Raw genomic sequence first — 17,714 nt, forward strand, 5'->3', positions numbered from 1 at the left:
CCTCTCACTTCTTTTATAACCACCTCTGTTTTCATCATTACCCCTTTGCCACCATTATCTAGATCATTATTCTTGCACCTGAAATCTTTTCCTTGCTACCATCTGTTCTCTTTCTTCTTATACACACTCTTGGGTCCTAATTGAACCTTCTTCTGCATTCTCTTATCCCCCCAAACTAATATCCTATTAATCTCCTTCCTTTCAGTACTAAATTTTTCTATAAAACAGTTGACCTACACTCTCTCCTTCACCTTCTGAATCAACTATCTTCTCTTAAACTATTTGCCCTCTTCCTATGACATCTTCCTGTGCTTTTCCTGATGACCTAATTGTTAAATCCAGTGACCTTTTCTTGTTTCTCATTGCCTTTGACCCTTCTGTACTTCTGATGTTTTTTGATACTCTCTTCATCTTTAAAGTGTTGTCTTCCTTAATTCTGGATCCCAGTACTCTCCCAGCTCTGGTCCTCTCTAGCCTTTTAAAAGTCTTCTCGTCCGATAAACATAAAAATCATCTGAGATTCTTTCCTTGTCTTCCTCAAAGCCCCGGCATCCAGTTCTTCCTCCAAATGGTCCTTTTCTGTGGTTTAGCGAGACCCTCCTTTCCCGGGTCACCGCTGGCTGGAAGCTTCAGTCTGACACTTCACGTTGCTGTCTCCTTCATACCGAGTCCCGTCAGCTCCCGATCTTTCATCCTTTCCATTCTCACACCCATTACTCTGGTGGAGGCTCATGGCACATCATGCCTGAATTATTGCAACTGCCTCCTAAGAGGTCTTTCTACCTCCAGTTATTCTCTCCTCCTCAATTTTCCCACTATATCACCACTAGGCTACTTGTCAGAAGTCACTGCTTTGAATATGTCCTTCCCTACCCACAACTCAAGATGTCCACGATGCCCCATTACCTGCCAACTAAAATCCAAACTCCCTAGAGCTTTTCAGAGAGCTGCCAGTTTATCTCCAGCCATATCTTACACTCCTCTGCATACTGGTATTATTGGCTCTTCATCATATAAGCAATTTTTTTTAACTCTGGGGCTCTCTGCCCGTGACACATGAAATGCCTATCTACTGCTGTCTTAGTCCATTGAGGGACTCCCCTCTCATTATCCTTGGTATTAAAAGTTCTCTCTCTATTCTGATCTCTTTGCACTGCTCTTGTGGCTTTTATCGTGTGTTCATTTGTCTTGTTATTTAAGTTCATGTTTTATCTCATACTTCTTTGCCAACTAGATGCTAAATCACCTTTCTTCTGTTTAAAATTCTCCAGTGACTCCCCATAGCTTTCAGGATAAAATTTAAACTCTGTAGCTTGGTGTATGATTCTCTCCATAATCTGGCCCCTACCTACTTCTCTTCTTACAGCTCCCGCACTCATCTGCATACCCCAGAGGCCCTGGCATCCCAATCCACCTGCCGTTCCCCAGACACTCCAGATGTTTCTTCATGCCTGTTTGCCTTCGCTCAGCCCATTTTATCTGCCTGGAATGTCTTCACTGATCTTACTGGCCAACCATGCCCTCTTTCAATATTCAGCCCAGGTGCCCCGTCCTTTAGGATGCTGCCCCCGACACCCCAGCCCATGAGATGCTCATCCATCCTCCCTCCTTAGTACCCATGGTACTGCACTGCCTTTGTTCATCTGCCACCCACATTTCCTAGGGGACCATAAGTTTCCTGGGGGCTGCAGCACTTTCATCTTCCCACCTGTATTTCTAGCACCTAACGCAAGGGCTCTTGATATATTGAAATGAAGCAGGTTTGGCATGGGGAAACCTGGTTATGTAGGTAGGTCTCCACAAGGTGGCATTTATTTAGGTGAATTCATCGTGACTCAGGGCCTGGCTCTCAGCCTGAAGGCCTGGGAACTTGGCTTAACATATTATGAGTAGATCCGTCTCACAAAGGTAAAACCTTATTAACCAAGCTCCTAGAGGCTACTGTGTAAAACTGGCATGCCCAAGCACTAGTTATGGAGTGAGTGGACTGGACTATGGCTGGCATTGACCCTGACCTGGGCACTCTCCCCATGTTTACATGTCACACAGAAAGCCAATTCTCTTTATGTATTTGCAGCCAATCTATTTTATTTCACAATGGCTAATCATGTGAATTGTGTGTGGATTTTACTAGCTCACCTCTTATTAAAGAGCAAACAACCTCACTTCTGAATTATTGGGGAGAGATGGGAGCACTTTCCTGTAGCTTCCGTAAACTGATTAATCTGGCACTTAATAAGTCTTTAGTAAACATTGGTGTCATATGACCAGGTAGTTGCTGATTAAATAAATGAACGCAGATCCTGCCACTAGATAGAAGATTGATTGAAAGTCTAGCCGTGGGAAAGTAGTATATAGACATACCACACGTGACTGCATTGCTGGAAAACCATATTCCTCTTCAAAAATTCCTTTAACTCTCTTACACATTTCTAACTATTTTCTTCTCATTCTTCCTAGCCATCACCACCACCAGGTGTCGGGGACCTAACCAAGCACTTTGCAGACTGAGCTTTCTCACTGTCTTCTCTTCTCTGCCTTTCTTGCCTCTTCTGCTGTTCTGACTGCTGGCACCACAAGCTTTACTTCTTCCTCATTTCTCCTGTCTCCAAAAGTGGTTTTATTTCTTCTACTTTCCAAGTCAGAATGTGCCTTGGTGCTCACCTCTACGGTAAGTGGTCCAGCACAGACTCTGCTGATATCTTTGATGCTGCCTTTGATGCTTGTCCATCTCTGACTTCCGCCCTCCTCTTGAGGAGTATGTTTTAGAAAGAAGCAGCTCTGAATAAAGGGGAAATGCCAGATCCCTCGTCCATGTGATGTTAAAGTCAGCTTACAAGAAGAAAATCAACCTTTTCATAACAAAGTACCAGACAGGCTATTTGTAGTGGATCAGGTACACAAAATTATCAATAGAAGGATTCTTTTTCTTTTTCCTTTGGTGGTGGTTGTTTTCACATTCACGCCGTGACATGCAGACTGGCTACACCGTTCCAAAATTCAGTGCCACTATGGTTCTTTAATCTTGTAACAAGAAAAGTACATTCCTGCTTACTTAATTTAGGAAATCCTGATTCTAGTATCCAAGTTGGTGTGAATTTTTCATTATTTTAAATGACTGAGAGATTACTACCATATTTGGTAACTTTATCTTTAAACAAAATAAGACTAGGAATTTTTCTGTCACATAATATTTTTTTAATCTCTCTCCGTTTGTCCCTAAATATTTTCACATAAACACGTTCACATAAAATAAATTATTTACATGAAATAAATTGTTTACATAAATGCATCGTGCCTCTTATCTGTAGCTCCATGCTGGTCATTCAGAAAGCTTAGACACTTACTAGAGAAATGAAATAGTATTTGCCGCAATTTGTGAGCCCTTAACTTACTATGGGTATGCCAACCTCTGTACAAAGTGTTTTACATACCTTAAATATAATCCTTAAATAACCCTCTGAAGGGTTTAATCCTTAAACCGACCTCCCCATTTTACAGATGAGGATGTTGAGATTAAGTAACTTGCCCAAGTCCCAGTTCTGGAACAGAGTAGAATTTAAAGCTGGGTTCACCTAGCTTCCTTGTACAAGCTCTTTTCCCCCCCGCAATACTTTTGCTTCCTGGGTGAGTTGACTGTGTTTTCAGAAGGTCTTACTGAAATCTCCCCACATCACGACAATGCGCAATGAATATTAGCTTTCTTATATTCTGTCCTTTTCCACCGATGGAAGAAAAAATGATTTGGGGATATTATATGCGTGCTTTATGAGTCTGTGTCAGTCACGGGCTTCACGGGCTGCCACATGGAAAATAACGTGTTATATCCCTTCAGAAAACTGTGTCCTGACACAGTTATAAAGCAATAGATCTTTGACAGTACATAAGAGTGTGTTTTAAAAGCATGAGGTTGCTGTACTGTTTGACTTGTTTGTTTTTGTAGCTGCTGAGGAATATGAAGATGGAATTGAAAGAATGTGTGACACCCTCCTTATGTGCATTGTGACTGTCCTGAACCAGGGCCTCAGGAACGGCGGCGGTGTGGGAGATGTGCTGAGAAGACCCTCAAAAGAAGTAAAAGCTGGAGAAAAATGGTTTTTCAAGAAGCACATGATCTTGTTTTAACCTTTCTTAACAGCATTTACAATATGGTTTTTGTTTTCAGGGTACTGTATGTTCTGTTGTTTGCTTTAACAGTATCACGGTGGCCATTGAAACCAATTCGTTGTATACTGGGATTACACAGAAACAGCTAATGTCCTAGAAATCTACGTATGTTAGTAGGGTCATGAACTCTGTACACCTTTGAACTGTGGACAGAGTTATATTCGACTGTATATATTTCGACTATAGTCTTTATGGAGGAGTTGATTGTTAACGTAGATAACAGAAACCAGGCTGCCTTTTGTCTATCAGGTTTCTCAGGCATGAAGATTTACTCTTTGCCTCTGAATAGGAACAGCCTCTATTATTTATTGATGAGGAATATCAAATCTGAACAAATTCTAACAGGATTTCATATATTCAAATGGCAAGGCTGAAAAATTTCTCATTGGCTACAACATCTCAGGTGCCATGCTGGGAGCTTGAATAATCTCAGTCCTCCAACAGGCCAGCCATATCACGTTGTCCGTTCATCTCATGTTTCCTCATCTATGAAACATCTAGGCTATCTGATCTCTAATGTGTATTTTAATACCATTTGACAAGTAGAAATAAGCCTGAGTTGAATGTACTTAACTCTATAAGGCCAAGAACAAAATCGACTCCAGAAATGGACGGATCATTAGATCCTCCTCAAATCTCCGATCTCTGACCTTTGGGACTGGTATTTGTCTACATTTTGTGCAGCTTCTGGGATAGGGGCCCACTGCACCAAAATGCATTTAGCACAATGACATGTCAAGTGGTTTTTAATACACAGTAAGTCCCTCCCTTGGAGAGGAAGAGTGCAAGTCCTAGGGAGTGGAAGGGGTCTGGGAACAGACTGGAAAGTTTTCCTCACAACACTTAAAGAAAACGAAGATACAAAGGGGTTCTTATTTTTCCAACTTGGAATACTATGCATATTTAGCCAACAATGATTTCTGCTAGACAATACGCTAAATCAACATGCCTCGAAAATGTGTGCACCTGTATATATACACAATGGTTTTTTTTTTAATGTTTAAAAATTTTTTATTTCAGGAGCCCTTGTTTGCTGCCCGAGTGGTGTACGACCTTCTTTTTTATTTCGTTGTCATCATTATCGTTCTTAACTTGATTTTTGGGGTTATCATTGATACTTTTGCGGACCTCAGAAGTGAAAAACAGAAAAAAGAAGAAATTCTAAAGACAACCTGTTTCATCTGTGGTAAGTGTTCTCAAGATACTAAAATAATAGAGAAAGAAACTGCCCAGTAGAAAGGAGGGACTAGAATGATTTTTGTTTGCCATGCTTTGGGAAAAATTATTTCAAAATGAAAGCTGGACAAAATTCAGATTATGTAACTGAGCACTGGACTGGGATACTCTGCTTCCAGAAAGAGCAGAAGAATTACATCCCAAAGGTAACTTGTCATTATTTCTGCAATTTGTATGATTCTCTGCCTATAGTGTGTGTTACAAAATGCCAGAAGGTTCCACCAACTGGCAAAGAGATGTTTAATCACAATAACGTGTTGAGTAAACAATAGAATGATTTTTATTTTATTTTGTTAGGTTATGAATGCTCAGATGATCTTCCCAGCAGCTTGAACTTCTACTCACTGGCTGCACTTTGTTTTTGATTCTGAACTGTGCTCTCTCTCTGTTTCTGTCCCTCTCTCCCTCCCTCCCTCTCTCTCTCACACCCTGTCCTCCTCTTCTTCTATCGTCAGCTCTCTCAGGCCCACCCAACCTTCTCTTTGTCCTCATTATTTCCTTTGGCTCTGCCTTTGCTTCATAAACCTTAGCCCTTTCTGGCTTTAGTCATCTCTGTAGCTGGCTTAGTCGTCCTCGGATCCTTCCCCCTCCTTGAATAATCACCAACTCCCGGTGATACTCACCATCTATTTTTCCATGTCAAGCTGAAGAACCTTTTTGATAAAAGTCACGAAACAAACGTAAGGGCCTCACTACGATGTTTATTCTATATAACTTAAACTGGACCCGCAATAAACCCCCTTCCTTCCTTGGTTCACCTTTTATCAACTGTCTCATTTCCCTGAATGGTTCTTCCAAGCCTTTCCAACATCCCTCCAACAGGTGGGAGTATGCCAGATATTAACCTGTGATCATGAGCTCTATTCCAAGGAAACAAACACCAATTAGACATGCCCTTTGGGGTGTCCACAATCTGTTGTGGAATACAGACACAATAAATATCAGTGCTATCTAATGCATTAAGGGAAATGATGGAGAAGTTTACAGGTTGTTAACATCTCGTTGGGTTGTGGTAGGGGGCAGCCGAGGAAGAGTCAAGAAAGGTTTCTTAGAAGAAATGGTGATGGAGCTGATGGTAAAAGATGGAAGGGAGGGACTTTCCTGGTAGCCCAGTGGTTAAGACTCCACGCTGCCAATGCAGAGGGCACGGGTTCGATCCCTGGTTGGGAAACTAATATCCTGCATGCCACATGGCGCGGCCAAAAAAAAAAAAAAGATGGAAGGGAGAGAGCCATATCCAAGTGGGCAGAAGCAGAGTGGCCAGCAGAAGGAAAGGCGTGGAGGGGTGAACAGCATGAGTAGAATCTTCATTTCCTGTAAACAGCTCAGTGTTTCTGGAGTATAAGTTTCAGAGCAGGGCAATGCCAGCAAAAGAGATTGGCCAGATCATATGTGGCCTTTTATATTAGAAAGCTTGGACTTCATCCTATGGACTTATAGAGGATGGCGAACAATTAAAGAATTTTAAGTAGAGGATGGAGGGTCTAATTTTTTTTTTTTTTTTTTTGCGGTATGCGGGCCTCTCACTGTTGTGGCCTCTCCCGTTGTGGAGCACAGGCTCCGGACGCGCAGGCTTAGCGGCCATGGCTCATGGGCCCAGCAGCTCCGCGGCATGTGGGATCTTCCCGGACCGGGGCACGAACCCGTGTTCCCTGCATCGGCAGGCAGACTCTCAACCACTGCGCCACCAGGGAAGCCCCATGGTCTAATTTTTATTTTCAAGCACTGTGGCAGCTATGGGAAGTTGTTCATCAGAGGACAATATTGGAGGCAGAGTAACTAGGTAGAAGGTTATTGCCATAGTAACTAGGTAGAAGGTTATTGCCATAGTCCATGAGAGGTAACAAAACCTTGATCCGGGAGAGGTAGTGGTGGCAGTATTCAGGATTAGAGGACAAAGTTAAGAAATGCTGGGGAGATAGAATTTTTAAATCTCAGTGGTTTGGTTTGGAATGGATATGAGAGAGCGTGGGTGCCTGGGTGGATGGCAGTACCAACAGTTGAGTTCTCGGATAGAAGAAGAAAAACAATTTTACATAGGCATATACTGAACTTGGCTTTGGAAGTACTGAAACTGAGGTATGTACTCAACAGCCCAGTGGGATACACTCAGCACAGAGGTCAACATATGGGTCTGAGCCTCAGAGAAGGAGACAGTATCGGGGAATCCTCAACCCGTATGACATAGAAAAAGCTGGAGTGTGGAGGAAGGCTTCCAAGTGAGAGGAGGAGATGATGGGCGTTCACATGGAAAACATCAGCATTGAAAAGTTGAAAGAGAAAGGGGATCACACACTCACAGAAACTTTCCAGTCCGAATGGTGTGAGGACAACTGGACATGTGTGGCACGTGGAAGTGAGGGGAGAAAATACCCTTGGGAACAAAAGAATTGATTATCAACTGTGTCAAAGCAGTAACATGAACTGAAGCAGAGCCTTTGAGTTTCTCGTTTAGGAGGTTTTGGAGTTTTTAGAGAGGAGTTTCCAGGAAGGTAAGGGCAGATACCAGATTGCACAGTGCTGGGGAGGGACTTGCTGGAAGGAAATGACACAAAAAGAAGAGTCTTCTCTTCATATGTCTAGATTAGGTGGAAGAACACAAGATTGACATGGAGCCAGAAAGATGTTGTGCGATAATTGGGAGATTTGGGGAAGAGAGTTATTATATAGAAGGGTGAGTCCCACAGAGGAAGAAAGATAGTACCTTTGAAGATCTTCCTGTGTCTCATGGTCTTGCCTTTACACTGCTTCCTCGAAGCCTTTTTCTTCACAATCGTAACAACTATTATGTCAGCACACTACCTCCGAAACATGGGTTCTTTGGAAAAATCTATCGGTAGACTGAGCCTCATTCCAAGACATGATCCTGTCCCCCTATTATAACAACAAAAAACATGAACATCAAAATAAGCACGTCACTTCACCCCTATTTCTGCTCCTCTGAGCTTTCCCTCCAATGTCAAAATTCTCTCTGGATTTTCAGTTATCAAAAAGCCTGTAGCCTGTAAATTCCTTAAAATATCACAATAACCTTCATCACCAAGTTGAAATGTTTGTCTCAGATCTCATCATGAACTTCCTGCTGACCTTTTCTTCTAGCTCAGGTTGCACATTCTCTGGGTCTATCACAAGGCCTTAGTCCTTCTCCCAACCCCTGGATCAGAGGTTCTGATTTTATCATAGACTCCTTGTCTCTCCCCTCTGCCCTTCTCTTTAACACCACTTTATGTAGATTATTGCCACATATGCAGCCAGGGCTCCAACCTCTCTCCAGGCTTTTGTTCTTTACTTTCCATGGTTGATTGACATTTAAAAAGATATGACTTCCTGGCAGCCAATTTTACCATGTCTGCAAACCAGTGCATCATGCCTTTCCATCTCCTTCCTCTAACCTGGCAACTTATCTTGTCTTCTGTATTGCAATTAATGATACCCCACTGGGCTGGGAACTTCTCCATCATTTTAAGCATCTCCTTTTTCCTCTTCCAGGTGCACTAGTTACCACATTGTAATGAATCTGCTTTCACAGTCTCACTTCCTTCCACATATTCCCACAGCCACACCTTGGTTTTTGAGGCTCACCCTGGCTCATACCAATGGACTGTTCAGTGCTGCCAGACAGAATTTTCCACTTTGAACTCATTTCCTTACTCAAAAGCCTATCAATAACATTGTACAGTCTATAACTCTAAAATTCTGATTTTCCTGCCCCACAATTGGGCCCCTTCTTTTTTGCCTGCCTTTTCATCCACTGTTCTCCCATTTATAGCTCAGGTTCTGGTTCAACTGCATTACTCATCTTTAACTCTCTCTCATATGTTCTCAGTTATGGTGTTTCTGTTTGGGATGCCCAAACTCCTAAGCTTTTGAACTACTGCCCTGTCTCTGAGACCCAGATCTAAAGCCGTTGTTCCATGAATTCAGCTTTCTCTGGTCTCACTAACCAGAAGCAAACACATCTGCTCCTAAATTTGTCGATCACAATTAGCTATATAGTACTGTACATATTTTTCATTGTCTCATCTCCTCTGTTGTATACTATGCCTTACCATATTATAGAAAGTATATGAACTTTACCATCAAGTAGACATGGGTCTACACTGGTTCCACATCCTGGCTATGTGGTCTTGGTCAAGTTTCCTTTCACCTTGAAAGTGAGGAATATAATGCCATGTTTTGGCATTGTAGTGGGTATAAATGAAATCCTGTATATAAAAATTCTTAGCTCAATGCTTAACTGAGAGTAAGCTCTCAGTACATGATAACTTCTCATCTTTAGGAGATCCACATCTACATCTTATCCATTTTTATGCTTCCATAGTGTGTATTAGGGATCCTTCATAAATATTTGCTTAATGAATGACTATCCAATTAGTCACCTCCAAATTAACATTGTCTCTATATTTATGTGGCTTATAACCTATGAAAGGAAGATAAAGCAAGTAAGTCCTAAATTGCTATATACTGCAGACAAAAAACTTAGATACACTAATTCCAAGTTATCCCAAGTTTTGTCACATGTGTGGTATTGTTTCTGTGGCATACACATGTCCACAGGGATATAGGGTGATATATCAGAAGGTATTAGATCAACATGGCCTATTTTTCAGAAGCTTCACATTTATTAACAAATTTGAGAGACCATTGAGGTGAGTTAACCTGAGAGCAAATTCAAATAGTATTTTTATATTAGAACAAATACTTTGTAAAGTAGAACAAATTTAGTGTGAACATTTAAAATAAAATAGAAACTTACTTAAATATTGAAAAGTGTTTTCAAGCTCTTTTAGCTGCTAATCCCTGTGACCTCAGTAACATAAGGGTTCTTTATTCTCTGCCCTCAAAGGGCAGAAACATGTGGGAAGTGTTGTGATAAAGTATATCTAGATATGCATTCATTCCTGGAATCACTTACCACATATAAGATCTAATATATACCATATATATTAGAAGAACTTAATTACAAGAATAATTTAAACATTCGGGATATTTGGGGGTTGTATTAGTAGGCTATCAAATAGTTGTGATTAATCTAGAAATGGTTCTTGGAGGAGTTTGGTGTTAAATTGTGATCCAAAGGGGGATATAGTATCAAATAATAGAGGAGAGATTCTCCCCAGTAGGAGATGGCCCCAGGAATATTCCGCGGATGCCCATAGTAGCAACAGAAGAGGTGGGTACTGTGACAGGCAGTGAGAGCAAATGGGACTCTCCTAGCCTTGAAGACAGTGAACCAGATGTTTCAGAGTTGAGATTCAGAAAACAGTTGCTAGTGGTCCAGAAGGTGGTCATGATGAGGTGATGATGAGCACATGACAGAGCTAAAGCAGTAAGCATGGAAACAAATTGACTCTGTTGTCCACATTAACTATTAATTTTGAATTACTAGAGGTGAAAAATCCAGTGAAAAGGAGATGTCGACAGACCAGGTGTGACAAAATAACAAAATGGAGAAAGGATTTGATGATAGGTCAGAACTCCTATCATAGGAGGGTCAGGTTCCTAGAATTAAAGATCTTTCTAGATGATTTAATAGGAAATAAAGGCTAAATTGTGAGGGGGGGCACCTATGTTCTTCTCTTGGTAATTAGTCCCTTCTCTATACTTTGCGCATTATTTTATTATCTTTATTGTCTATACTTATGCGTGAAAGTCATTCATTCACCTATTTGTTCAACCGTTACTTACTGAGCATCTACTAAGTGCTAGGGTATTGCAGTGAACAAAAACAGACAAACACTTTCATCATGGAACTTATTTTCCACAATACATAGAATGTCAAATGATGACTATGGAGAAAAATAAAGCAGAGAAGAGGAATGTGGATGCCGGGCTAGTGGGTGGGTATGTTCCCTTACCTTAGTCATACTGGGTGGGAAACACAACATAAGTGTAGTCTTAACATTTTTCCTGAAAAGTTTGTATCGAGCATACAGAGCTCCTCTTACCCTTCCTTTCTTTCTCCCTTGGTCGTCTCATCTAATGCTCTGGCTTTCATTGTTCATTTTATGTCATTTATCCTTGGACTAGTAGAGTTATATCTTGAATGCTGTTTGGAATATCCAGCTTCCTACCTAACATCCCAACATTGGTTGTTCTGTAGGCATCTTAAACTCAACACATCCAAAATCAAATACATCCTCCTTTAAAATCTCTTCCTTCTATTTTTTTTCCTCTTGATTTAGTGATATTACCTTGAACTTGGTCATTCAAGTCAAAATATCGAGTAGTCCATGATTCCTCCTAAATTGGTACCTCTAATCGGACATCAAGCCCTCTTCAGTTTCTACTCCAGAGTCCTCTTCAATCTTTATTGATACATTCAGTTATTCTGTGAACTTTAGTTGAATGCCTACTGTTTTCCAGCTACTATGCCAGGTGCCGGTAATACAAGAATAAATCAGACAAAGTAGTAGAGCCTAAGATAGAAACAGACATTTTTATAGCAGAGACACAGAGAGGACCAACCAAGGGAGTCAGAGCTGTGGCAGTGGTTGAGTTGGCTCTTGGAGAAGAAATTCCTGTAAAATGGGAAAGAGACTAGATGGGGGCGTAGAGTTTTCAGAGGAGTTGGTGTGTTTGGAGAATGGTGAGAAAGTCAGAGTGACTACAAGACATGTGCACAGAGTGGATAGTCAGTGCATGAGTCTGAGGGCGACTTCAGGTTCACTGGTGGACAGGGATTTCATTAACAGAGGGGAAGAAGAAGGGCTAAAGAAACAAATCTTTGATGAGTTGAGTTTGACCTGCCCATAAGTTATCCAGGAGGCAGTGGGAAATAGAATCTAAAGTTGAGAAGAAGGGTCAGTACTGGGGATAAAGGTCGAGAACTCATCAGCATGATGATGGTGGAAGCCATGGGAATGGATGTTCAGGCTTAGAGAGCAAGACCCAGTGAAGATGAAAGACAACCAGTTTCCCTCCCTTATATCCCTCCTCCCCTGTCCTAGTCCCCCTGGACTCCTACCCTTAGCCTCTTCTCTCACAGTCTTCCTCTAAATCCTGGCACAAGGAGTTACTTAACGCACAGCTCCCAGCATGCTAGGCTCACTCAAAAATCTTCAGCATAAAGCACAGACTCCTTAGCTTTGTGTTTAATACTTTCCATGGTTTGTGCCAAATGTACCATTTCATCTTAATTTCCGAGTGTTCCCTCCTGGCCACACCAGAGGAACTGACAGTCCCCCAAACAGGGCATTTACTCTCATCTCTAGCTTTGCTGTGCTATTTCCTCAGCCCAGAGGCAAAAGAACATTGCTTTGGAGTCAGGAAGATTTTTATTTAAATACTGGCTGACTTTTCCACTAAATAGAGGTGTTAACTTGAGCAATTAATTGAATCCCTCTGAATCTCTTTCCTCACCTGCTAAAAGGTCAGATCGGATTATTGTAATTATTATAGCATATTTGGACATCTTTATAGTTGTCAGCATAAATAGGTGCTCAATAAAAATTAAGTACCTTTTCTTACCATTCATCTCTTCTCCACTTGCCATGATCGTGTTTCATAGGCCAGACATGTAAAGTTTTATGCCTCTTTGAAACCTTTTAAAACATACCTGGTCAGAGCTCATTTTGTCCTCCTTTATGTTTCCTTGGCAGATTATATCACTTCAGAATGTAAAACAAGTTGTCTGTTTCCTCTCCCATATTATAGGTTAATTGATGGTAGACATTATCTTTATAGTCCTATGTACCTTGCAACAGGTAGGGAATTGTTTGAATTGAATTCTAGGAGAAAGCTACTTTAAAATTTTCTCCTTTTTTTTTTGGTAATAACTCTGTTGAGGTACAATTCACATACTGTATGATTCACCCACTTAAAGTGTATAATTCAATGGGTTTAGTATATTCAGGGTTGTCCATCCATCATCACAATCAATTTTAGAACATTTTCATTGCCCTCAAAAGAAACCTCATACCCTTTAGCCATCACTGCTCCCTCCTTCCCCTTCCCTTCCATCCTCCTCAGCCCTAGGCAACCACTGATCTACTTTCTGTTGCTATAGATTTGCCTATCCTGGACATTTCATGTAAATGGAATCATATAATATGTGGTCTTCTGTGACTTGCTTCTTTCACTTGGTATGTTTTCAAGGTTCATGTTATAGCATGTATCAGTACTTCCTTTCTTTTTATTGCAGAAAAATATCCACTGTATGGATATACCATATTTTGTTTGTCTTTTTATCAGTTGATGAACATTTGGGTTGTTTCTACTTTTTGGCTATTATGAATAATGCTGGATATTCATGTACATGCTTTTGTGTGGACATATGTTTTGCTTTTGTGTATATACCTAGGAGTGGAATTGCTGGTACACATGGTAACTCTGTGTTCAACCTTTTGCGGAGCTGCCAAGCTATTTTGTAAAGTTGCACTATCTTGCATTTCCATCAGTAGTGTAGGAGGGTTCCACATTATCCATGTCGTCATCCACATTGCTATTATCTGTTTTTGATTATAGCCATCCTAGTGGAACAATATTTTATGAGTGACATGTTCTTTTTTTTCTTAAAGTATTGAGAATTTATTGAAACAATACATGAGCAATTTAAGATAACAGGTGCAGTAAGCAAAGAGCCATCATGGAGAGCCAGATGCTATTCATGAAACTAAAGCAAGACCCTCAGCCCCACCATACACTATTACCCAACAACTTTTTCTCGGCTTCCCATTTCTCTCTGTCTAGAATGGCTTCCCTATTATAATTGCCTCTCTCTACTTGCTGCTCTACCTCCTGGTTTCTGCCAGTTCACAGCTTCTACTGCCTCATTGCTTTCTGCTTATATCCTACTCTTTCTACATCTCTTCAATTCTGTTATATTCTTAGTGACATATTCTTAATTCACTCAATTAATATTTTATTCAGTGCCGACTATGTAGCAGGCAATATTCTAAGCTATTGGGACCATTGGTGAAGAAAAGAGACACATACATCTGCCCATGGACATGCAATAAATAATCAACATAATAAGCTCATATCTAAGTTCCTGGATAAAATGATATTCCTCTTTTCTGTGCCAATTAGCAGGCTGGATTTTTCTTGCACAATCATTTTTACCTCTGTAATTGAGACTTGTGGTCCAGTTTAATAGAACACCTTGGATATGGCTATATTCAGTCTGTTAAGAGATGATAAGCCCTCTAGGAAAAGGAAGGGGACAAGGAAAGAGTGATCAAAAGTATCGTCAAAACGGAAGAGACAGGCTATGGGATTAAATAAAGTGATCGAGTTAAGCCACATTGAGAAGGTGAGATTTGAGAAACACTGGAAGGTAAGTGAGTTAGTCAAAGAGGTACCAGAGAGAAGAGGGTTGTGGGCAGAGGAAACAGACAGTTCAAAGGCCCTGAGGCAGGGGTCTGGGTGCGAGGATCAGCAGGGAAGCCATTGTGGCTGGATGAGAGTTAGCAAGGGAGAAGGTAGTGGGAGACAAAGTTAGAGAGGCTGGAGGGCCACATCACTTAGGGCTTAGCAAAAAGATATTGCATGGGATGTAGTTAAACTCAACAATTATTTGATGTTTTTCCAAACTTTGAACTTAACTGGGCATCCTGTATTTTCCCCGGCAACCCTACTTGTAGGGCAGTGTAAGAACTTTGACCTTTATTCTGAGGAGGTGAGCCACTGCAGTGTTTGGAACAGAGGAGGGACGCCATCCTACTCGGGTGTTTAAAGCATCACTCTGGCTGCTGTGTTGAGAATAGGCCACAGAGAATAAAGGTGGAAACGAGGGTCTGGAGATTATTTGGGTAATGCAGATGAGACATGATAATGGCTCAGACCAGAGTGGTAACCATGGAGGTGGTGAGAAGCAATCAGATTCTGGGTATATGTTGAAGGTAGAGCCAAAAGAATTTCAACATGAATTGGATGTGGCATGTGTGTGAGAGAGAGAGAGAGGACTCAGGGTTGACTCCTAGACTTTTGGCTTGAAAACTGGAAGAACGGAGTTGTCGTGGAATGAAAAGAGAACATGGGTGGAGCAGGTTTGGGGGAGAGGATTGGATTTTATTTGAAGCATGCTGAGCTGTTGATAGGTCAAGTAAGATGAGGCATAGCCATTAGCCAGCCAAATTTTATGGTATTTCCCGTAAAAATATCCAATAATACAATTTAAAGGGTCACGCCTTCACTGGGGACAGGTTTTTTACTTATTGTACTTTGCATCTTATTGTTTAAAGGGTCTTCTTCATGCCTAAATGGCCAAATGACCTTTTTTTAAAAAAAAAAAAATGTTTAGGAAAAGAGTAGCCAGGTTTGGAATTCAGTTTCCACATTTCTCCTCCAGTATCTGAACTGCAAAACCAGACTGAATCCTGGCATCCCATTTTACTTGGCAGTGTAATTCATTTTTCCATAGATGTTTTTCTTCATCTCCATTCATTTCCTTTCATCTGCGCTTCAACCTTTGAGAGAAAAGAATCTTACTACCCAGTAAGATTACGGCTCCGTGTCCTTCCAGAGGCTAAAAATATGCCCTGGAAATTGAGCAGACCTTCCCCTCCCCAAAATGCCTGGAACACAGTAGTCTAAGGGGTGGAATGAGCCTGTGAGTCCTTATTGCGCTCGGAGCCCATGTATCTGTGGACATTCGTTTGTCCTTCACTGATTACAAGTGGTTTTGAAGAGATGACTGTTAGCTGCCTTTTCTCTTTTTACCCAAGTTTCTGGTGAAAATGACCCTTTCTTTCTGCCCTGATTAGCCAGCGTGCTTTTTCTTGCACAATCATTTTGACTTCTTTTTTTTAGACTTGCGATCCAGTTTAATTTGACAATTTTGATGCAGCTATATTTAAAATTGTCTGCAAACTTTACTTCTATAATAGGACTGTGCATTTCTAAGGATCCACAGGAAAGAAATTAAAAACTCTGACTTTTTTTCTGGAGGTCTTATATACTACATTGTTTTTAATCATAACATTTTAAATCATCATGCTCTTTCCGAAAGCGTTTTTTCACAATAATTATTATGTTCTGTTTTTATGCCAAGAAGTGAGTGCTGATTAAATTACACACATTGTGTCTCCTGTGATTTGCAGGACTCGAGAGGGACAAGTTTGATAATAAAACGGTTTCTTTTGAGGAGCACATCAAGTCAGAACACAGTATGTGGCATTATTTGTACTTCCTCGTCCTGGTGAAGGTGAAAGACCCAACTGAATACACCGGACCTGAAAGTTACGTGGCTCAAATGATTGTGGTGAGTGAGAAGAGGGTTTGCCTCTATGACTGTGTTGCATTTTGTCTGCTTTCACCTTCCCTACCCTACCTTTCTCCCAGAACATAAAGTTTCTAGCAATCATTTTGTTAACTTTTAAATAGGACTGGCAGTCATTGAAGGACCCCTATCCTGGCTAAATCATTGGTTCCTAGTGGACTTCTTGGTTATACAAACCAAATCTAAGCCTCAGGTGTGCAGATGGTATTTCCTGGAGAATTCTCTGTGCATTGAATTCAGTCCTGTCTGTCATCCTCTGACCTCATGCCTCCTGTCATCAGTAATGTCTCAATTTCCCAAACCTGGAACTTTGCCATTGGCAAAAGGAGATTCATACTTTAAGAAATTCCTTGAGTTGCAGAAATTAAGGATTTAAGCAATTAAATTGTGTTTGGGGAGAGGATAATGTTCTGTCCCAATGGGAGATCACTGGCGTTTTGTCAGCACACATTTTGGATAGATTGACTGGTGTTGGTGATGGATTTGCACTGAGCCTGCGGCATCCAGTTGCTTGTAACTCCTCCTTAAGATCAGTAGCATTGCACAGACGGCGTGGTTGTCCATGATTTGAACTTTCTTCTGCTTCATAGAAGATTAAAACTAACAGGCTTAAAGAGAAGTCAAAGGTACAACTTTCTTGTATCCATGATACACAATTAGGGAGTGAGTATCATTGAATCTGATATAAATTCTTGTGTATAAACATAGCCATATATTGGATATTTTCTCAAAAATCATCCTCCAAAATTCTGTTAATAACTATTTGAGAATGAGACCTTAGAAGAGTCATGACCCTCTTTGATGCTCAGTCCCAAGGATAACATTTAGTAAACACCAAAGTGTCAGAAGAGCCGGGTAACGGTGGGTCTCTGCCTTCCCCTCTGCGAACTTATCATCCACTTAGGAAGACATAAACTACAATATAGGGGAAAACCAAAGAACATTTTCAGAGGCTCACATCTCACTAAGTACAGGTTAATATTGCAGTAGTTTACCTTACCTGACAATATTTATGTGTCACAGGAGAGCTACATGTACATTGAATTTTTATAATTCAGCATTTTCCATCCTATCTTATTGACGTGCATTC

The 17,714-nt window shown here is 40.8% G+C and overlaps 1 protein-coding gene across 2 annotated transcripts in view; it reads left to right on the plus strand.

Moving 5' to 3' along the window:
* ITPR2 (inositol 1,4,5-trisphosphate receptor type 2) overlaps positions 1 to 17,714 on the plus strand; it is a gene marked incomplete at its 3' end in the record, with an annotated part of 533,638 nt that overhangs the window by 464,809 nt on the left and 51,115 nt on the right. For both annotated transcript variants that reach the window (XM_079715959.1, XM_079715960.1), the window contains 3 exons: positions 3,944 to 4,074; positions 5,188 to 5,353; positions 16,446 to 16,606. In XM_079715959.1, coding sequence (XP_079572085.1) covers positions 3,944 to 4,074; positions 5,188 to 5,353; positions 16,446 to 16,606 — 458 coding nt within the window. The remainder of the gene's footprint in view (positions 1 to 3,943; positions 4,075 to 5,187; positions 5,354 to 16,445; positions 16,607 to 17,714) is intronic.

Source organism: Hyperoodon ampullatus (assembly GCF_949752795.1).
Source record: "Hyperoodon ampullatus genome assembly, chromosome: 11".
Classification (NCBI taxonomy): Eukaryota; Metazoa; Chordata; class Mammalia; order Artiodactyla; family Ziphiidae; genus Hyperoodon; species Hyperoodon ampullatus.